The sequence below is a fragment of the Pleurodeles waltl genome, chromosome 9 (genome assembly GCF_031143425.1).
Source record: "Pleurodeles waltl isolate 20211129_DDA chromosome 9, aPleWal1.hap1.20221129, whole genome shotgun sequence".
Taxonomy (NCBI): Eukaryota; Metazoa; Chordata; class Amphibia; order Caudata; family Salamandridae; genus Pleurodeles; species Pleurodeles waltl.
Genome location: NC_090448.1, coordinates 166,715,475 through 166,738,990, shown reverse-complemented (window position 1 = coordinate 166,738,990; position 23,516 = coordinate 166,715,475). Strand labels below are relative to the sequence as shown.

The following is a 23,516-nucleotide window of genomic DNA, read 5'->3' as shown; positions in this document are numbered from 1 at the left end:
CTTGACAAGGTGTCGATTTGGGTGGAGCCATTGGATGTGCTGGGCCCAAAGGGCATGGTCAGTCCTTAGGAGCTTAAACAGTCCAGAAAGAGGAAGTGGAGCCCAGAAAATGTCCAGTTTAGTTCGCTGAAAAACTCCACTTGAGATGGATCAGCACAAAGAGCAAGGGCTGACTTCTAGAAAGAAGATGAGGACGCCAGCCCTTAAAGAAGAATGCAAGCACCTCTCCAAGCAGTCCTGAAATATGGACCATCTTCTAGAAAAGGAAAAGGAAAACTTGTTCTTCATATGGTGTTTTTATAAAAGGATACCTTGGAGGACCACTTCCTATCTGGAGAGTTTAAGGGGGGTTACCTTTTGAGAGTCTCCTGCTTTATCATGGCCTATGAAAGCATGAAGGCACAGGAATCACAGATCAACAGTTCCTTATCCTGCAGTAGGCACTGCATAGAGATGTGTGAGGAGTTGACAGGGACACCTGTTCACAACATTGCTATGACAGGGTTTAAACCCCAACCACTTAAGAGGTACCATTTGGCCTAAACTGCACAGAAAGTGTAGTTTAGGATTTGAAAACAGTTAATGGAAATCATAGAAGAGCTCCAGATGCCAATCAACAGAGTGCAAAAGAGACTTATGGCTGAGCGAAAGGTTCCACTGTATAAGCTAGTGTCATAACTTCCATGGGAACAGAGCCACGACTAGTGTTGCAAGGTGCTTGCCACATTGCAATGCTGCTGAGCTACTGATAGGTGGAACTTTTCATATTAACAATAACATGACTTGTATTAGTGACCCCAAACCCAGACAGATGCATAATACTATACCTGTATTTAACCACCCAGGTAAAGTTTGTCGTATTGAAAACTTTTATCTGTTGCTACTGTACCTTCACAGTGATTTACAGGACACAAACATAACCTGAAGTGGGTCCCAGTCTATTTGTGAATGAAACTATTGAACTATAAAAAATGTGGTACATTTCAGTAACGAAAAGTGAGAGGCAAGATATCTGGGGAGTGATAAGGAGAAGGGAAAAATACTGTAATTGGAAAAGACAGGAAAGGAAAAAAAGTAAAAGAGAAATATATTATGTAAAGATTAGGCAGGAAGAAAATTAGTTACTTACCTGTAACTTCAGTTCTCCAGTATTGATATTTTTCATTGATTCACAAGCTTGAATCATCCCAGTCGTCGAAGTGGGAGTCCCATTGTACCTTAAAATAGTAGTATCGAAAATGTTTTAATAGAAAACAATGTTAAAGTGCATTCACTTTTACAGCTTATCTGCATCATTAGAAAAGATCCAAGTCCAGCCAATCAGGCATTAGAACACTCTAGAACCCACAGCACAGAAGCTCCAGTCTCTCAGATTTTCCAGCACAAGTGAAAGACATGTTAAAGAGACATAAGGGGAGCCTCTGTGGGGAAAAGGGTGGGTCGCATGTTAATCTATGAAAGATAGCAATACTGGAGAATCTTACTTAAATGTAACTCATTTTCTTCTCCCAGTATTTGATCTTTCATAGATTCACATGCCTGAATCAGAATAGCAAGCAGTTGCAAAATATTATGTACTTAAGCTTGTCCTACATTGTGGAAGAAGGGTAGTAAAATGATAGCAATATAAAATTAGTAACAGTAAAAATAAAAATAATTATAACAATGTCAATAAAATAATAACAAGCAAAATATACATTTGTCATGTGTGGTGGCAGATATTTATTTGAGAAATAATAGTGAAAACAGAGGTTCATCTTACTGAAATAGATGTCGTAACACAGCCTTTCCGACTGCCTTATCTCTGTGCTGTGATGAGTCTAAACAAGTGTCAAGTGAATGTGTGTACACTCTTCCACGCTGCAGCACGACATATCTTTTCCATTGGAACACCTACAAACAATGGAACTGAAGTGGAAACAGCTCTTGTTAAGTGTGCTTTTGCTTTGGAGGAAAGAGGTTTGCCCACTGTAGAATGGCAAAATTGTATTGTTGCTGAAATCCATCCGGCAATGCTTGCTTTCGTAATAGCAGTGCCCTTTCATGACTGTGCATATGTGACAAACAACTGTTTTGATTTTCAGAAGGGTTTGGTACGGTGTAAATAAAATTTGAGAAATTTTCTTATGTCAAAGGTATGCAGAGATTGCTGTGCTGGGGTGGTTAGATTTGGAAAGAATGTCCGTAAAACAACAGGTTCATGAAAATGAAATTATGAGATTACCTTTGGAATAAATTTTGGATTATGTCTTAATATTGCTCATTCACCTGTAAATGTGAGAAAAGGCTCTCAGTTTGCGAATGCCTGAATCTCACTTACCCTTGTACGGGATGATAAGTCCAACAGTGTAGCCACTTTCCCGATAAGGAATTTCAAGTCCGCTTTGTGAATTGGCTCAAATGGTGATTTAATCAATTGAGCAAGGACTATGTTTAGATGACATTTGAGAGGTGGTTGACGGATTGGAGGGAAGACACAGAATAAGCTCTTGATTAATTGTTTATTTGATTATTCTTGTTGAGCAAAGCAATGCATTCTGGGAAGAGCATCTGTATCTGGAGAGGGCTGCAAGATGTCTCTCTCACAGAGGTATGCATCAAACCTGAGTGAGAGAGAGGAGATAAGGTCATATGTGCTCCGGTGATGCTTTCAAGGTGCAAGTTTTGTTTTTGACACCATAAACAAAATCTTTTTCCATATTAATCTATAAGATTTCTTGGTTGAATCTGCTATTGCGAGGATATCTTTGCAGTATTGAGGAATGGCTATATTCTCAAATTCATGGAATTCAGGGGCCATGCAGCTAATTGAAGACAGCCTGGATCCGAGTGGAGAACTTGGCCTTAGTTCCTCGTAAGCAGAGTTCGCTTTTTGGAGAGGTGAATCAGTTTGGTCTCGGACTGAAAAAAACACTCTTTGAACCAGTGTTGTCTGGGCCACCTGTGAGCTATCAGAATTAAACTGCACTTCTCCGCTTTTGTCTTTCTGAGCACTCTTGGAATCATGGGGATGGGGGAAAAGCGTATGCAAACATCCTTGACCATCTTATCGAAAGGGCATTCCCCCATGATCCCGAGAGAAGGTGCCGACTGGCATAAAAACAGCATTTGTTGTTATTGTTCATAGCAAAGAGGTCTAATTCTGGTTTACCCCAGAGGTTAAATATTTTGTTGAGTTCTACTTGATCCAACTCCCACTGGTGGCAACTCTCCATGAATCTGCTGAGTGTGTCTGCCAAGCTGTTGGTTGCCCATGACACATCATCGGCCTTCAGAGGTATGTTGTGCACTGTCAGCCAGTGTCATAGGTGCTGTGCTGCTCTGAGAGTGCTTGCGACCTTGTACCTCCTTGTTTGTTTATATAATGTCTTCTGGTCATTTTGTCCGTAAGTACCAGCACTGCAGATCCTTGTATGCAGGGTAAAAAGGCCTGGAGAGTGATGGCTTTGAGCTCCAAACGGTTTTTATAAAGGGAACTTTGTAAAATGGACCATTTGACCTGAATTTATAGGTATTGAAGATGACCACCCCAACCTTCCAGAGAGGCATCTGTTGTGATGATGAAGTCTGGTATCAATGGTAGGAAGGAAAAGCCTTTGGCTGGATCATCCTTGGAGTTATTGTTATGAGTCTTCAAAGGAGCCTTCTGTCTGAATCCACTTTTTGAAGTTCTTCCTGTAAGGATCGCATTTTCAGGCGTGCTAAGGGGACAAGGTTTATTGCAGAAGACATCATTCCTAGTAAAGATTTCAATCGACGCACTGAAACAGACTTTCTTTTGGATATCATTAGAGCCAGCTGAGTTTTTTTTTTGTTGCCTTTCTATAGTGAGAAATGCTTTCTTTTGTTTGGTATTCAGGATGGATCTTAGAAAGATGATCTTGTGTGAGGGACAGCATTTGATTTTTGAAGGTTCAAAGTGAGTCTCAAGTTGTGGAACAGAGTCATATAATCCCTTATGTCTTTGGCTGCTTGAGCAGGTGATAGTACCTTTAGCATCCAATCGTCTAGGTATGGGAATATTTCATGACCACTTGTTCTGAGAGCTGCTGCTACTGGGTCTAGGCTTTTTGTAAAAATGTGGGGTGGTGATTTGAGGACGAATGGGAGGACTTTAAATTGGTAATGGGTACCAGCTATGGTGAAATGGAGAAATGTGTGATGTTTCGGGTATATGGGAATATGGAAACATGGAAACATGCAAACATGCATACATCAGGTCGAGAGTGGTCATATAATCTCCATGGTTTAGGAGACGCAGGATGTCAGTTAGAGTAACCATGAGGAATGATTGCTGCCTGAGGAGTTTGATGAGTTTTCTGAGGTTCAAAACGGGTCTCCATTCTCCTGATTTCTTTTATATACGGAAAAAATGAGAACAGAAACCCGTGCCTCTCTGGTTGGGAGGTACTTCCTCATTCGTCCTTTGGCTATCATGATGTGAGCTTCTCTTTGCAATAAGTGAAAATGAGGTGAGAGGGTCCCCTTTGGAGGCATGTTTGGCGGTTTGTGAATGAATTCCAGTGTATGACCATGGGTTATCAGATCTAGTACCCATTTGACAGTTGTTATTTCCCACCATTGTGAAAGATGTTTGGAAATATTTGTGCCCAATGTTTGAGAGTTGGTAGTAGCTGGCACCCTATTGGAATCATTGCTTGAGAACAGTGTGCCTGGATTGAGAAGGTTGTCTTCTTTTTTCCTGCCTGTTTGCTGTAGGCCACTGATGATGGCGTACAGTATTGTTACTACTCATATGGAGGTCCAAACTGTGCTTGAAAGGGCAGATGATAGCTCTGAAAGCCTCCTCTGTATGTGGGTAGACTTCTGCCACGAGCTCCATGAAAGGGGAACCTGCAAAACTGTAGCATGCCCAAAGACGTAGCCATGTCCTTCTTAACAGCAAGTAAGGCATCATCAACATGCTTTCCAAAAAGTGTCTCACTATCGTATGGCATGTCAAGTATTTTGGATTGCACCTCTGGCCTAAATGATGTACCTTTCAGCCATCCTTGTCTCTGCAAGACAACAGGCCCTGCAAGCTGCCGGAATCAGGTGGAGGTGACTTCCATCGCACAGTCCATTAATTCTGAGGATATGCATCCCCTTCCTGTAATATTTTGTAGGCTTCCGATTTTCTGTCTTCTGGAGTCAGCTCTAGAAGAGCACGTATGTCCCACCACATTTGTCTGTCGTAGCGGCCCAAGATGGCTAATGAATATGTCGCTCTAACTGTTATGGCAGACATACTGGAGAAATGCTTACCAATATTATCTAATTGTCTGCCCTCTTTCTCAGGTGGAGTGGTGACTGGAATAGAAGGACTCTTGGAACACCTTTGCACTGCTTGAGAAACAACGGAGTTAGCCTTAGGGTTCCCTGTAAGGCAGGCAGGGGAATGGAATTGTCAGGGGCCTTATATTTCTAATCTATGAATGGTACGACTGCTGCCACAGTTCCTAGAATTCTCATAGGTTAGAGGCCCTCTTCCCAGCTGTGGTCTATTATCGGAACGGCTGAATAGACTTTCTTGCTTGCTCCTTGAAATCATATAGGATTAATCCAGAATGCTTTACTGTAATAGGCAGGTCAAATCTTGCTGCTGCTCTCTCCATTAAATTGTGGAAACCCACAATGTCTTCAGGATGGGAGTATGAAGGATGCGGCACTGGAGGGGAAGGCATGGGGAGAAGATAATCATCCCATTCATCTTGAGGTGAATGGGTGTCTTGAAGTTCGCCTTCTTCCCCGTCATCGTCAGATGACGAAGAGTCATCTCTTGCTGATGCTGGTATTGATGATGATGGAGTCATTCTTGGTGTGATTGGGGGTGGAATAGCCCTTAGTGTTTCCGGAATTTGTGCAGGAGGATGAGGTGCAGGAGCTGTTGTTTCAGGAAAGCATCTCTGGTAATCCTGCAATATAGCCTAGTTTGGACTAAATGCGATGGAATCAGCACTTTATCCCTTGGGTGTTCTCCATATATGCGTGATAGGGAGGATACCTATGAGTAGGTTGAGTTGTATAGTATTCCCATAATACAAGTCATCTCCTTCCTCATCATCATCATGGTACCTTACTTGTAGCTGAGAAGGGCTATGAGTTGTGCCAAACAGACCTTTGTTGTCAGAGTCGTCTAAAACCTACAGATTACTTGGGGTATATGGCGATACATTAATGGGAAAAGTGTCTTGTGGTTTTAGGAAGGTTCTGGTGACTTTAAGATAGACTGATGATGTCATTGGCAAGGGGATGGAAGTCATCGTCAATGAAGGTGGCATTGATAATGATGATCCTGCAATCGCCGACGTTATTGAAGACGCCGATGGTGTCGTTGACGACGATACAGTCGACAACGGTGCCGTTGATGATGGTGCCCTTAATTGTGGAGTCTTTGTCAACATTACAGTCTTCACCAACGGTGGAGTCTTCATTGACGGTGGAGTCTTCGTCGCTGAGAAAATCTTCATTGACAGTATAGTTGTGTCGATGGTATAGGTGGTGGTATCTACGGCGGTTGTCATTGTCATACTCATTGTAGAAGGCCTTGTCAATCTTGTGGTCATTATTATCATCGCTGTCAACCACAGCATCGTCGACGGAGACATTTTTGTCAACGGTGTGGAAGTATATGATAAAGGCCTCACAGATGGAGTTGAGGGCTTGGAAGAAGAAACCTTTATGGATACTTTAACAGATTTCTCCTTTTTGCCACTGGCTGACAGCCAATGGTAGTGAGTTTTTAGGGCTTTTCTAGTTGCCCCAAAGGTTCCCTGATTATTGGACCTTACTTCTTTTTTAGAGTGAGAGGAGATGTCACTTTCATCTGAGGAGATGTCTTTGTGGTTTGGATTTCTGTAACCACAAAAGAAGCCTCACTTCTCTATCTCTTAGGGTCTTGGTAGAGAAAAAGTTCTGCATACATTATAGTCCTTAGGCTTGTGGTCAGGATGGTGGCAGTAGAGGAAGCTTTTATGTGGATCATCCACATGTAATCTCTTCTACCCACAGGTTTTGCAGGATCTGAAGTGACCTTTGTAGCAATATCTGACATCTTGATGCTTTTATAAGTTGAAGTAAGGAAAAAATGGAGCAGAGCTCAGGGAGACTCCCTTCACACGACGTGCTGTAGAAAATATGACTGGAACTTCTGTGCTGAGGGTTCTAGAGGGTGCTGTCACCTGATTGGCTGGACTTGGGTCTTTTCTAATCATGCAGATAAGCAGTAAAAGTGAATGCACTCAACATTGTTTTCTATGGAAAATTTCTCTATGCTGCTTTTTTATGGTACCGTGTGACTCCCACTTCGATGACGGGGATGATTCAAGCATGTGAATCTATGAAAAATCCAATACTGGGGAAGAAGAGCATTGAGCCATTTAGGTGAAGTTTCAAAAGAAAAGTTTTCATCTTTCCTGACTTACTTGCATTATTTAAAGAGCAGTCTTCTGACTCAAAATTTATTTGTTTCCTGTGCATTCATTCATTGCATTCAACTGTACTACAAAAGAAAATATACACTTTCAATATAAATAAATATCAAAAACACTCACTGGAGTCCAGGACCCATATCTCCATTGTGTCCTACTGTGGAAGAGTCGTTTTGTTTCTGGGACACCAGGACATGGTGCTACTTCACAGTCCTAGCAAATAATATGATTTTTTGTTTAAAAAAAAATAATAAAAAATTGCATTTCAAGTCACATTGGAAACAACTAACATATTTCCCATTTATAAATATTATTACATATTTAAAATTGTACACAGAAATTATGTAATTTTGATTCCACCAGGTAACTGCACCTTTCCACAAAAAACCCAGAAATAAAAATTAACACACATTAGACAGTTTTACTTCTATTTCCAGTAACATAAATGAGAAGGAAGCATATTTTATTAAAAACAAGTATATCAAGATTCACCTGAGTGTCTGTAGGCCTAGTAGCAGCATTGCATTCATTGTCATCTTCCATTGTTCTGTAGGCTCCTGCAACGCACTTCACAGCTCGCATTTTGTACCCTTTTCCACATGTTGCAGTACACTATGTAAAAATTATTAATACCATCAAGGGAATACATGATAAAAGCAATTTCAATGTTTGTTATAAACATGACATCTTTTCCTAGTTTTACCTTATTTTCTATGTATGTATTTGTTTCTGTATTGTACTGAGCTGCAGGAGCACTGAAAAACTCTGGCAATGGGATTACATGATTGTTCCTTCTATAGAACATATATTTAGTTTGGACATATCACAAAAATATAACTAGCATTTTAAGAAGTCAATACTAAATGCAGGGATGATATCATATATCATATATACTTAGGCTAGCAAATAAGATTCATATAAATTTAAATGTATAGTGGAGAATGGAGATTCTCAGCTTGAAATGAAAAATGAAAAGAGAATTAAGAGTTCATTAAAGACACTGAGGCTAACATTATGCATTATGGGGGTCATTCTGACCCCGGCGGTCCAGGGTTGGCGGGAGCACCGCCAACAAGCTGGCGGTGCCCCGCAGGGCATTCTGACCACGGCGGTTCAGCCGCGGTCAGAAAGGGAAAACCTGCGGTCTCCCGCCGGTTTTCTGCTGCCCTGTAGAATCCTCCATGGCGGCGCAGTTCGCTGCGCCGCCATGGGGATTCTGACACCCCATACCGCCATCCTGTTCCTGGTGGCTCTGCCGCCAGGAACAGGATGGCGGTATGGGGTGTCGTGGGGCCCCTGGGGGCCCCTGCAGTGCCCATGCCAATGGCATGGGCACTGCAGGGGCCCCCGTAAGAGGGTCCCACTTTGTATTTCAGTGTCTGCTTTGCAGACACTGAAATACGCGACGGGTGCCACTGCACCCGTCGCACCTTCCCACTCCGCCGGCTCAATTCTGAGCCGGCTTCCTAGTGGGAAGGCTGTTTTGCACTGGGCTGGCGGGCGGCCTTTTGGCGGTCGCCCGCCAGCCCAGTGCAAAACCCAAAATACCCTCAGCGGTCTTGCGACCGCGGAGCGGTATTTTGGAGGGGGGAACTCTGGCGGGCGGCCTCCGCCACCCGCCAGGGTGAGAATCACCCCCTTAATCTTTATATCTTTTAATGGCACTCTCAGCTGCACCTTCAAAGAACATCTACACAACAAAAATCCAAAACTAGAACACATTAGTCCATAAATAGATCCCTCTTAGAACACTTGTTCTCTTTTAAATGCAGAAAAAAATTGATCTCCTAAGTATTTTCTTCTTCTTGTCATCTTCTAAAAGACATTTCCTTTCTTCTACTGTGTCTCTATAATAAAATAGATATATCAGTAATAAGTACTTTTACTACCTATTATAGCTCCACAGCATTAAACAAGATGTTATGTACATATATTTACAATACATATTACAAACTTTAAATAATTGTCAGTTATGCACTCCAACATTTCTTTTTTTTCCAAGAAATGGGAGAGGTGGGAAGGGATAATGTTAGCCTCCGTGTCTTTAATGAAATCTTGATTCTCTTTTCATTTCAATCTGAGAATCACCATTTCATTTCAAGACCGGAGGCTACCATTAACACCTCATTTGACACATGCTTTGTTGGTATAAAGTATTGTTTTGCAAAAGTATTAGCATTAGACCAATCAAGTATCTCCTCCAAACAACCCCAAGACAGATACAACTTACTCGCCATTGCACCTTTTAAAGAATGTTTTCAACTTGTCTACATCACCCCCGCTTGTCTCAATGTTTTTCACCCATCTTGTGATCGTTGCTGTTCTCTCCTCTGGAAATATTGGGTAAAATATAGACTCTGATATGGCCTTTGTCCTTTTCCAGATTTAAAAATATACTCCATCTGGACCATGCTTCTTTCTACTTACCTCCAAAGTGTTCTCATTTGAAACTCTTTTGTAGGAAATTAAACACAATAGAGTAGCCAATTTGTCTGAAAGTTTCTGTATTTCCAAATACTTATTCATTTGCCAATTCAAAAATAATGATCAAACCACATTCACATCCCACAAAATATCAAAACGCTTCCTAGAAGGTCTCTTCAACCTCATACTTATGACCTGCCATTAACAAAAGAATGACATACCGAAATTACAGATCTGTAACAATTCATATTTCTGTAACAAAAAACCTTCTTAAACTGTTCTACTAAAACGTTTATCACCTCTATGACAGGAACCTCCATGGGATCCATACTCCTCTCCAAGCACCAATATGTCCATACTCTCCATATTCCTTTATATCTTCTCCTAGTTCCTGGTGCCCATGACTCCTCCAATAATTCTGCAGCCCTGCTTGAAAGTCCCTTGAAATAGTCAGATTTCCCGACACCTTCCAAACAAGAAGGTCCAACACTGCCCTGAATTAAAGGATCTTCTTCTCCTACTACATTTTTTAGTAAACCTTCCCTTGCTGGAATCAAATAAGGAATTGCACATGCCAACACAGTTGAGACCATACCTGAGACACCCAAAATGGAGTTACCAACACTATTTGACATTTCTCTTCTCTCAATTTCAAAAGTACCCTGTGAAGCATAGCAAAGGGCGGGAAGGCATGGCCTTTCTTCTCTTTTCAAGTCTGTTAAAAATGCATCTACTGCTTGTAGGAAGCTAGCCTGGTGTATGGTGAGCGCCTATGGTATTATCACCTTATACCAGGTCTAGGTATCCCCTATTAGTGAAGGGTAGGCAGTGTCTTGGAAGCCAGGGCTCTAATGAGGAAGCTGTGGATGAGCAGGCAAGACTTATCTAGGAGACATGCAAAGCTCATGCAACAGTCACACTGCACTTACACACATGAAAGACCCACACAGTGTTACAAAAATAAAGGTACTTTTTAGTAGTAACACAAATACTATATAGGCAATACCCCAAGTGAAGGTAAGTAAGCACACTATTATAGAAACAGTAGAAATCAGTAGATAGCATAGAAACCAATAGGCATTGGTAAAAGCAATAGCAAATAGTGAGGGCCCTAGGAAAGGGCCAAACCATATATAAAAAAAGTGGAATGGGAACTGCAGCCCCCCCATCCAAGAAAGAGTAATCAGTAGGAGGGAGCTGGAAGAACTAGGAACCCCAATAGCTAAGAGTGACTCCCAGAGACCAGGAAAGCAGAGGTCAGTACCTAGTTATCCCCAAAACCAATAGAAGGGCTTAGGAAAAGAATTAAGCAAGACCCAACCAAGACTGGAAGAACCCAAAGGTGGATCCTGACAGAAGAGGACCTGCAAAAGAAGGGGACCAAGTCCAGTTCGAGTTGGATTGTCCGGATGTGGCAGGGGCCCTACCCACACTTCTGTGGATGCAGGACTAGATCGAGGGTGGACGAAGAAGGTCAGCATTGCAGCAGAGGAGCAGAAGAGGAGTTCTAGAGATGATGCAAGTGATGTCCCACGACAGTGGTCATGATGCTGTCGGTCAGTGGTGCTGGAAAACCACCAACATGCCTTGGAAAAGGTAAGAGTCGGAGAAGAAGGTTTTGCAAGGCTGAAGAGGACCAGCAAGATCCAGAGGACTGGAGCCAATGGGGAGTAGTCTGGGGTGACCCTCAGCAGCTGGGAGAGTCACAAGAAGAGGAGGCAGCCTCCACAGGTAACCCACTGGCATCAGGCACAGGAGTCGCAGTGAGGCCCACTCAGCACACCTGAAGAAGTTTCCCACATCGCTGGAGCAGCAGGCAGAGCCTGTGCTTTGCAGGAAGGAGTGCTGGGGGCCAAGCTACACGGAGCCTGAAGATCCTTTGGAGAAGGAACAAACGAGCCTTGGTAGCTGCAAGAGTTACAGTGCACAAGGGTACTGTCCTGCAAGGAGAGGCAAGGGCTTACTGTCTCCCAAGTCTGACAGCTGGGAGAGAGGACCAAGTGGACCACTCCTGACCACCACCTGTGATGCAGCATTCACCTAGCTCCGGAGAAGAGAAGATCCACACAGCTGGTTGTCATTGCAGTTGGTGCCTGCAGATGCAGGGGAGTGACTCCTTCACTCGAAGAGAGATTCCTTCTTACTTCTTGTGCAGGCTGAAGACTCGTCGCCCTAAGAGGATGCACAGCTGGGGAAATGTTGCAGTTGCTGGAAGGATGTGCAGTTGCTGGAAGGAGACGGAGAAACAATGTTGCAGAGCAGAGTTGTCACTGAAGTTGCAGATTGTCTGTTCATGGTGGGTCCAGCTGCAGTCCTGTTGGTCCCACTGGCCAGAAGATAAAGTAAACAATGCAGAGGAGTCCTGCTGGAATCTTGCACATTGAATTTTAGGACCTACCCAAGAGGGAGTCCCTAAACAGCTAAACAGCCCAGGAAGGGGACTGGTCACTGTAATGCTATTGGTATTTAACCACCAGCTCCATCATGACCACTGACTCCATTTTGTACTTAGCTTAGCTTCACACACCATCAGGTATTTTTCCATGCGCAGCTTGTGCAATGTGTTTTCACTCTTTCTCACTAAAGGATGAGTACATAACATGGAGGAGTGAAGAACACGGATAATAAGATGTACCAGGCTGAGAATGTTTATGGTAAGGCAAGGAAAGCTCGGTTACGGAAAAACACAGTTAGATTTGGCCAGTCTCTAGCGTGTTCTTTTCAACACGGACCTGGTACGGCCAGCTTTTCAACAACAACTTACTGAATGGGTGGGGGAGTTTCTAGAATTCTCCTCTCCAGTTCGTTTAAAGTACATAAGGTATTAGGAGCTTGACGGCTGGATAGAGGGAGCTCATCTGAGGAAGGATGCCTTGCTCAGAACCTGATCCCATTGCGGGTAGTTCTCTCTCAGTGGTCGTCTGGGTCCCACGGCCTGATGCTGGCAAACAAAGGGATGGTGTCGTTGTCAAGCCCATGGTGATGCATTTTTAATTCTTATTTTTAGCTTTTTGTTGTGCATTTGTGAATACAATATATATATATTAATACATGCAATAACCATTGTTGAGTTCTGTGATCATTATTAATATTTCACTGCTGTGATTATATTCAGAATGTCACTTAAATTACTGCCTTTGATGTAAAAGTTCACATTGTTTTTGTCTGTGCAGGAGACTTAAGAGACATTTTAATAAATGAATTACTCAGACTAAGAGTGCTGCATTCTTGGCATTCCTTTTATTTTGTCTCCTCTCAGTCTGCAGTAAAGCAGAACAGTCACCTAGCAGGGTGATCACCTATCAGGAGAGGGCTGTGATGTCACCTAGCTGATCTGGCCACTCAGATGCTCCCAGGGTCCTCTGCCCAACATGGATTCACCCTTTGGATAATGATGGTCAGGGGAATGGTCACTCCCCTTTCCTTTGTCCAGTTTTGTGCCAGGACTACGGGTCCCTGGACTGGTGCAAACCGGTTTATGCAAGGAGGGCACCAAATGTGCCCTTCAAAGCATACTAGTGACTTGGGGAGGCTACCCCTTACAAGCCATGTAAAACCTATTTTCAAGGGAGAGGGTGTTACGTCCCTCTCCCACAGGAGATCCTTCGTTCTGCCTTCCGCTGCCTGAGCTGGTCAAGCAGCAGTAGGGAAGAAACCTGTCTGAGGGGGGGGGGCAGCAGAGTGGGCTGCCCGGAAAACCCAGAAGACTAGTAGGACCAATGCTGGGGGTCCTCTAAGGAGCCCTCAGAGTGCATGGAATCATACAACCAACACTGGTAACAATACTAGGGTATGATTTCAACATGTTTGATACCAAACATGCACAGGTTTGGAGTTACCATGATGGAGCTGGACACAGGTCCAGTACACAGTTAAAATGGCTTCCCTGCACTCATGAAGTCCAGTGTAATGGAGCAGGAGTTTGTAGGGGCACCTATGCTCATGTAAGGGTGCTTTCACACACAGGTACTTGTGCCCTTCCCTCTAGGCTAGAAGGGCCTACCATGGAGTGACTTACAGTGACCTGGTTCACATAGGCGGCAATGGCAGGCCTGCAGACACATTTTGCCTGGGATCCCATGGGTGACACAATACATGCTGCAGCCCATGGGGACCCCCTGGTGCCTCAATGCCATGGGTACCTAGGTATTATATACTAGGGACTTATATTGGGGCACCAGTATGCCAAATGTGGGGTGTGCAAAGTCCTAAGCAACCACATTTGGAGGGAGAGAACACATTCACTAGGGTCCTGGTTAGCAGGATCCCAGTGAACATAGTCAAAACAATGTCAGCAGGCAAAAAGTGGGGGTAACCATGCCAAAAAGAGGGTACTTTCCTACACTGCTGATGCCCCTGGATCTGGCATCCAGCTGAAATAACTCTTTATCTGAAAAGTTATCCTGCTCGCAAACAAATCTACCTCCAGAGGTCCCAATGCCAGTTGATCTGCTCCCCCCTGTGTTGATGTAAGCAACCGCTTACATATTGTCCATATTTATCAATACTGATTGCCCTCCCAAAATTCCTCTGAATTGTTTTAGGGCATTCAATCCAGCAGTCAGCTCCAAGCAGTTTATCTGCCTCAACATTTCCCCCTCTGTCCGTTTTCCTCCTGGTCTCCCAAACGTGCTCCCCAACATCTTAGCCTTGCATCTGTTTCCAACAGATAATCTGGGGTACCTTCAAAAATAGTGCAGCCATCGCACAATCGCATATTGTTCAACCACCAGAGTAACTCCTCTTTCTCTTCGCCATTCAGACATATCTCCATACAAAAGAGGTTTTTTGAAGGCAGTGGTTCCCTTTTGACTTCTGTGGACCCCCACTTTAGCATTACTGGAAACCGGGGACCCCTATGAATCATTATTGGAATCTGGGGAACACCCGCTAAGTCATTACTGAAAGCTGGGGGCCTAATCTGTTAATATTATTTAATTATCTAAGAAGTTGCGGACCACCTGAGGAGGCTTCACGTACCCCCAGGGGTCCCCATACCACAGGGTGGGAAGCACTGTCTTAAGGCATTTCATCTAACCTCTGCAAATCACAATAATGCAGGGGTCCTGGAAAAATTGCTTTTATCAAAGATGATAACAACCGTATTATGGGATCTAGGTCCCTCAAAGACAGCAAATCCTTTCTCAACACATGCAGAATCTCTTTTCTTATCAGTTTTACCTTTTTCTCTGGAAGCTATAACATAAGGCCCTTTGTATCTACCTGGAAAATCTAAAAAATCTATCTACTGAGCAGGTACCACCACAGATCAAGAAACTTAAAACTTCGAACAGTTCCTTCACCTGAATTAAATCTTTTTCCAAGTCCTCTTTGGTTTGAGACAGTATTAAAATGTTGTTCAGGCACACAATCATACAAATTGCTATCTCATGTAAGTATGCCGCCATAACTCACATTAATTTTGTGAATCACCTTGGAGCAGATGTAAGCCTACATGGAAGACATTGGAACTGATACAGATTGTTCCTCCATCGAAACTGCAAATACCTCAGACTTTTTTCCCATAGAAATACCTAAATAAGCATCTTTTAGATCCAGCTTTGCTAGCCAATCCTTCCTCAACCGTAAATCGCTCAGACAATGGATACCCTCAATCTTGAAATGTCTGCACACTTCAAATTTGTTCAATGCTCTTAGAATTATCTCTAGCCTCCATCCTTTCTCCTTTTTCTGCACCAAACAAATTGTGCTCACATAGCACTTCTCTGATTCCTCAGTGAGAATTATAGCCCCTTTTTTAATCATGCAAGGACTGTATCCCTGCATTCACTACTTTCCTTTGTTCTTTTACCACTCGTAACTCTCTTGGTTCCCTTTTCTGATTTGGATTTCCCACAAACTCTATTACAAATCCGTGATAGTTTCCAGAACCCAGGGATCTTAAGTTAATCTCTTCCATTCCCGTATGAAAAAACAAATTTGGCCCCCTAATTATTTTTAAAAAGAACCAGAAAGAATCTCCGTACTCACCTTCCCCTCCTGTAAAACTTTGACCTCTTCCTCGCAACATCCTTCCTCTTCCTGATCTTCTTGTTCTCGATTTGGGTAGAAACCTGAAGATGTTTGGGATCCTCTTCCTCTATATTGATTATAGTATTGGGACCTTTGTGTCTCCTCAGCCAGTAGAGAGTCCCCTTCTACTGGCCCTTTCAAAAACACTCCTTCCAAACACTTCTCAGATTCCCTTGCGCCTTTTCTAAGGCTGTGAAAGTGGATACAAATTTTCCAAGGCTCTTAACTAACCCCTCTCTCAAAAGTAAATATTTTGCTTCTTCACTAGGTTCATTCTGTGCCATATCTCCCAATTTTGGACTAATTGTCATTAGAATAGCCTTCCTTATTTCTGCAAGCAAACCTGCATTTGCATTTCCTAAAAGAACTACAGCTCTCTAGCTCCATCCCCTAAGTAACTCCAGGTCAACATTAGTCTCATTTACATAAGCTTCCTCAGCCATATCCATTATTCTTGCCAAAGGACCCATCACATCCAATACCTTGTCCTGACAGATCTTCAGAGATCGTTGCAGACCCTTCCTATGATCTCTGTCTAAAACAATAAGCTAATTAGCTCAGGGTCCAAGTTAGGTGTGTTACACACCTTTTCATCAATGACAGACCTAGAGCATTCAGCTCTCATCACTCGCCTTACTTCCTTATCTAAAGAGATACAAATCCATTCTTAAATGAAGCTGCCTACATGCTCCATAGGCCACAAGTCTCCACTCCTTGGACGTCTGATATTATATAATATTATAAAGCGAAAACATATCTGCTCCTGAAGGTTCTTTCAGGATCTCAGATGGACAACCTCCCTCAAAACTATTAAATCCATCCAAAAACTTTTCATCTTGTTGCAAGTCTAAAACATACTCATCAAACTCTGTATGTGCATTTGACATGGAAAAATTGCCCAAATCAACTTGCCAATTCTCACAATTCTCACTTTGTTGCTAAGAACACCTTTCCTTTGTGTGCTGCAAAGGACACCTCTTCTCTTAATGGTATCCAAACCATCCTTTCCTTTTTTTACATATTCATGTAGTCCACATGCTTTGTTTTTCTCATTTACTTACCCCCTGTAGTATTACTGTGACCCTCTTCTTCTAAAAGAGAATAAAACTCCTCTCCAGTTTCCATTTCTTTTCTTTTTTCCTTTTTCAAAATATTATTTACTGACTCTTGAACCCTATTTCTTATCTCATGTTCAAATATTCTCCTCACAACTTCCTCATTCGTAACTGTACCTTTTACCTCCATGCTAGAACCTTGACTATTCTCCATATTCATCAATTTAAAAAAGAATGTAACCTTATCTAATTAATCTATCCTATTAAATTAATATAGTTTTGCACTTATTAACTAATGTCTATTATCTATAGCTTCAAAATGTCTACATCTAACTACTTTCTTTGTTGTCTAAATTATTCTCCTTAAATTCTCTCCCTCTTTCTAGAAACCTAGTGAAACTCCCCTGACACAAGCATTCCTCGTTACAATGTGAAATTCAGTAAATTTGATTTTTGTTTTATTTTAAGCATATGTGTTCGCGCCTTCCTCTTTGACTTTACGAATACCTATTCCGGTCCAAAGAGGCACCCAAAATTTGTGAGATTACCTTTAAGTTTCTTTCCTCTAATACGCATGCAGTCACTGAAATTACCTTGAAAGGTATGTGTTCGTGTCTTTCTCTTTGACTTTACGAACACCTATTCCGGTCCAAAGTGGCACCCAAAACTCGTGAGACTACCTTACTTAAAGAAACTTTTCCTCTAATACGCATGCAGTCACTGAAATTACCTTGTAAGATGCAGCAGGCTCCCTTTCAGAAACCTGATGGCCGGGAGGAGGCTCACGCTAGGTATTGTATCTTTCAAAATAAGCTCTTGCGACTGCGAATGGTCGTATTTTATAAATACATGTCTCCTGGACTATTTAAAATGTTGCAGTTTAAATTCATGTTTTTTAGTTAAACATGATTAAACCTAATATTTTCTATAAAGAAATGTTCGTCTCTGTTTAAAATATATACTGAAAGTTGTAAAATGTATAAATTTTAACTCTAAGCCGACACAACTAAACTGATACAGCTTCTGTAAATTAGAATTTCAATAAATTAATACAACTAATCCATGTCCTTCTATATATCTATTAAAGTTTTATAATGAAGGTATTTATCTCTTCCAAGAGCAGCAATTAAAAGAGGATGAGTGTTCTAAGAAGGATGTATATATGGATTAATGTGTTCTTGTTCTGGATTTATGTTGTGTAGATGTTCTTTGAAGGTGCTGCTGAGAGTTGCATTCAAATATATAAAGATATAATACATAATGGTAGCCTCCGGTCTTGAAATTAAATTGCAAGGATTTTGTGATGCTCTTTTGCATTTGAACTGGGGATATGTTATCAATGATCTGAATTCAACTCATGCTTTTTTACTTCCACATGAAATGGTGTACACAATGCGACACCCAATGTTTCATTACATGGAGTCAATATAGCCTAAGTCTCAGAGGTGTTGGAGAATAAGCCAAATAGGTAAGAACAACGCAGGGAGTCAATTCACACACAGACTGAAGCTATGATGAAGAGTACCACAACTAGATAACAGTATGTATACTTCTGCTAAAAATATACTTATGAAAGGAGCATAAAAAGCACACCTGAGTCTATAGCGGGTAAATCTAATGAAAGAATCTAACAAATCAACCAAAATAAAAATATGAGAATGTGAAAATCAGTTATTTTTCTGATTAAAAGTTGCATACTTAAAGAAATTAAAGTACCTGAAAAAATGGTCCAAGTGCCTATAAGTGGATGTAGTTGGTTAGTGCTATATGATGTCGAATGGAGTAAATCATGACAAGCAATCACTTGTTGAAGCGAGAGTGGTTAAAGTCATACCAGTATACTTTGCTTGCAGAAAATTCCACAAAAACACAAGCCTTGGCAAAACCAATGCGTTGCAGCTAGGCGCAGTATTGACTTCATGAATCTTTGTAGCCATGTTAAATAGCAGCGCAACTGCTGTGCAGCAAGGCTGAATGTTTTTAAAAAAGGGCTATGGCCAATACTGGCTGCCTCATCATGTTTTTTTATTGCTGGCAGGCGGGGGGAGGGCAGAGCAAGAAGACAAATTGAGAGAGAAAGGACATGTGCGATTGCACCTCAGACAATGGAGTGAGTGGGGAAAAGAATGTGAAGACCGCGTTATATCACTTTTTTTATGCTGGGTGTGGGGCAACACAGACAATGGAGGCAGGGAAGGTGACTGGGGCAACACGGGAAGAAGCAACACGGGAAGACACTACACGGTGCACCAAACTCATCAGCTCCGATAGTTTCTGATATTTAGTCCACAACATGTTATTGGAGGATCCTGATCAGGCTGGGACATCTGCTATTATCTGAGCTGAATTTGAGGAGCAGACTTTGAGGCATCAGTACTAGGCAACCCAGCATGTGAAGAATACACACAACTAGGTGTTGTGCCAGATGGCATGTCATGTCCCAAGTCGATTCTTTGGAGTTTGGGTGTGGGTTGAAACATAGACATGTGATAGGGATTGTTCAGTGTGTAAATATCTGAATACAGAAATCAGGATATATACTGAACTGTGTTTTGTCATAAAATTGTGGAAATCCCACCTGTACACATGCATCATGTTTTATTGTTCACATCACTACACATTTGAGCCCTGCACAGTCTGCACTACTGTAATTTAAAAACCACCTCTTTGGAGAATAAATACAAGAAGTCATTGATGGCATTGAGGAAGAGCTTACTGTTTTGTAAGTTCATGACGACATGTAAATGGGACCCATTGAACCGCTGTGTTGATTCTTTGGAGCCTCATTTAAGCACTGCACAAGTGCATTCAGGTCAGTTTCATTCATGCCACCATCCATACCCGTGGATGTGGAGTCTAAAAAGTAGTTAAGGGTGGCAGTGTGCAACTTGTGACCTTTTTAGATGGAAAAGAGGCCATTCCATAGAATGGGGAGGCAGGAAGAATCTGCGGTTAGCATTACTGAATGCATGTAAATAGTTTTTCTGATCGCCCACCTTTAGAATATATATCAAAGCAGTACCTCTCCAGGCGGTGGGTCTGCGGGATCCTGCTGGATCTAATGGCCAAAATGTCCTTCCTGCTTGACCTTGCTCTCAAGGCGGTAGTGCTTCATGAACGCGTGCACTATAGACCATGCTGTCTCCTGATAGATATCCTGGACAGGCACTCCATGTGCCAACGTAGTTCTAGGGTATTGGCTCTGGTGGGGATAGGCCCTCAGTCCTACAGGGGCTGCCTCTTGGCCAGTGTGTAACAAACTTTGAAGTCCTTTTCTGCATTGCCCTGCCTTTCTTTGCCCCAGAGAGTACGACAAAAAGCTGATTGTCTACCCAATGGCCTTGGTGTGCTCGATGTAAAAACTCAGCACCCTTTTTTGGTCTAAACAATGGAATTTTTCCTCTTTGAGGGGTGATGTGGAACAAAGACTTTCAGAAATGTGGTGTATTGTCTGACATAAGAGAAAGTCACTAACCTTCAGTAGAAAGGATGCTCTATCCTCAAAATAACTTGTCATGAAAGAAGGTGGGGTAGGGCAGCTGGGCTGAAGCTCACGTATGTGATGAGGTGCAGTCATCACAACAAGAAAGACTGTAAAGGGCGTCGGCTCCACAGGGTGCCCCTAAGAAAAGTAAGGGCCAAATTAGCAATCCACTGTGGCATCATGAAGGGTTTAGGAGGTAACCTATGGAATAGGATGCCAAAAAGTGATATGAATAAGGACAGACGTTAGACGTACTGCAAGTCCTTGCTGGGTCCAAAAAAAAAACTCAAAAATATATCCAACAGTTTGGCCTGCAACAAATCCATATTGCACGTTCCACATCAAGCCAAAAAGTTGTCCCATCATTCAGCGTAAACAGACTCCCTGGAAGGATGCCTGGCTTCAAGGATGACATCAACTACTTGATGAAGGATATCAAAAGTGGTCAATCTCTACGCATGAAGGCGTAGATTGCACAGGCCCATGTGAAAGACCCTGTCCTGATGTTGCGACACAAGATCCTCCTGAACTGCCCAGAATTGCCACATATCACACTCTTGTGGCCTAATTCGGAACCTCTAGGATAACTTGGGCTTGGTCGTTTCTGATCTTCTACAGAACATAGGCCAAGAGTGGTAGCAGTGGGAGGCCATACAGAAGTCCCAGGCTCTAATCTAGGCAGAATGCATCCCAGGAAGCAAGCCTTTTTGAGAACTAAAGCGTGCAAAAGTGCTGATACCACATGTTCTTGTTGGTGGCGAAGAGATGGAGCGAGTACTGCTGGAAGATGCCAGCACCATCTCAGGTATAACTGCTATTTGATTATCTGCTAGGCATCACTGGCTGAGTTTGTCCGCACTTGCATTTAAAGATCCTGTCAGGTGGTACTCAATTATAGAAATGCCCTGATGATTCTGCCAGTCTAAGAGACATAGGGCCTCCTGGCACAGAGACCAGAACACCCCTCAGCTGTTTGTTGCAATAGCATATTGCTGTGTTGTCATTCGTGAGAACCTGAACCAGCCTCCCTTTAATGGATGACAGAAAGAGTTTCAATGCCAATCTAATCCAGCACCACCATCCAGTCACCTGGATCTAGGTCAGACAGAACTTGGGGCGAGGGTGAGCATCCTGAGCTTTTCCATTTTGAGGAACAAAGTAACAGGGTAAGGGGCCAACATAGCACAATGTTCCCAGTCCATCTTCAGCATCTGAAAATAATGGGAGTAACACCCAGTTCCTCTTTCTAATGCTGGCACCCTCTCAATATCTTCCTTGTCCCTTTGGTGAATGGACAAGAAACCCCTCTGAAGTAGCTGTGGTGTAGTGAGCAAATAAAGAGGGGTGGACAGGAAACGTAGGGCATATCAATCCTGAAGAATGTAAAGTACCCATCTGTCTGATGTGATGATTTGTCACCCATGGAGGTAACAACTTATCATTCCTACAACAGGATGACAGTGTGCCACAGAGAACAGTGTAAAAGGGTTTGGGAGTCGTGCAGTGGAGGTGGGGCAGTGAGTAGTATGCTTCCCTGCGGATCTGGGTGTTGTTGGCTGGATCTCCTTCCTCTGGGTTGAAAGAATTGGGAGGTCTTTTGTTGTGGATGAAGGCTTTGGCATCGCCTTTGCAGGATTGTCATTCAAAAGACTTGAAAAGGGGGATGCCATTGGAGATAGTGCTGCAAGGGTGCTGAAAGCCCAACTTGCTTCCAGTAGTTCCAGTAGGTCCAGGGCCAAACCAACCAGTGAGACAGGTGCCATCAAATGGCATGTCCATCAGTGAAACCTAGATGTCACTTGTGAAGAGCGTGGATTTCATCCAGTGGCTGCGCAGGACTACGCTGATGCCGACTGCCATAGTCAAGTAATCGGCAATGTCCACCCCTGATCTGATTTTATGCTTCACAGCATCTTGCCAATCTTGTATGATCTGAGATAAATTGGTGTGAAACTCATCAGGGACTGCAGGTAAGATTTCACTCACCATGTCTTATAATAAATGCAAGCAACATCGAAAGAGGCAAATGGAGTTGTCTGATTTGAGGGTTAGGCTGGCAGGTGAGAATATTCTCCTGCCATAGGTCTGCAACATCTCCTCAACTCCTTTGTTCGTTTCATTAATAATTTGGATCTCTGCACAAACTATAGTAAATCTGATACCATAGTAATAGGTCCCGGAGAAAAGGGATGGAGGAAATACACCCTAGAGGGGGATGAGATCTCTAGGTTAAACACCTTTCTTTACCTCAAGGCCTTATTTGATAAAAGAGTTCTTGAGCACCTTTATTAAAATCTAATTGAAACGCTATTGTTAGGGCACTGGCCTCAGTGTTTGGCTTTGCTATCCATTTGGGGGGCCAGGCCCTTTTAGGCACCGATTAAAATCTACCATTCTAAATGTATCACCCTTGTATTTTATGGCAGTGATATCTGGCGCTATAAAGAGGTCTCTGAGTTACAGGTAATCAAGAATATTGATACGAAGTTTTTGAGACACCTACGCCTGGTGCCTCAATCTGTAGCCTACTTTGTTGTGCATGAAGAGTTACGGGTGGGATTTATCTCCGATCTGTTAACTCTCACTTAGATAGGTTTCAATGAGTTAAACCCAGAACTGGAGCTGAACAAGTCAATCTTGAGGGATTGTAGGCATCTTGACAAGGCTGATCATATACTATGGTTAAGTTATATCAGATTAGCCTTCAGGGAATAGGGATGACTGGATTTATACGATCACTCTGACAGGATTGTTTGCGGCGATCTTGTGGGGGTTAAAAATACGTTTTGCTGTAGTACCAGCATCTAGATAGAGCAGAGAGTTATTTAAGCCCTCAGCGCGTGCACGTTATCACAAAAACATGTGGCTATATAGAGCCTTATCATACATTGGTCACAAACCCTCATCATTGGTTTCTGTTAACAGGATTTAGCATAAACTTCTTGCACTGAATTGTGGCAGAGACGGTGAGCTGGACCAAAGTTAAAAATCTGGCCCAAAGTAGTTGTGACTGTTTTTCTAATCAAGATACAATGCACTTTTATTCTGTGAATATAATAGTATTTACCTTTATTAAGAGGAAAACAATTT

The 23,516-nt window shown here is 42.5% G+C and overlaps 1 protein-coding gene across 1 annotated transcript in view; it reads right to left on the bottom strand.

Annotated features, from left to right (window-relative positions):
* Nucleotides 1-23,516, bottom strand: part of ADAMTS9 (ADAM metallopeptidase with thrombospondin type 1 motif 9) — a 704,469-nt gene that overhangs the window by 408,469 nt on the left and 272,484 nt on the right. The window contains exons 23-24 of the mRNA XM_069206502.1: nt 7,923-8,042; nt 7,554-7,643 (exon numbers count right to left, since the gene is read on the bottom strand). Of these exons, the coding sequence (XP_069062603.1) occupies nt 7,554-7,643; nt 7,923-8,042 (210 nt within the window). The remainder of the gene's footprint in view (nt 1-7,553; nt 7,644-7,922; nt 8,043-23,516) is intronic.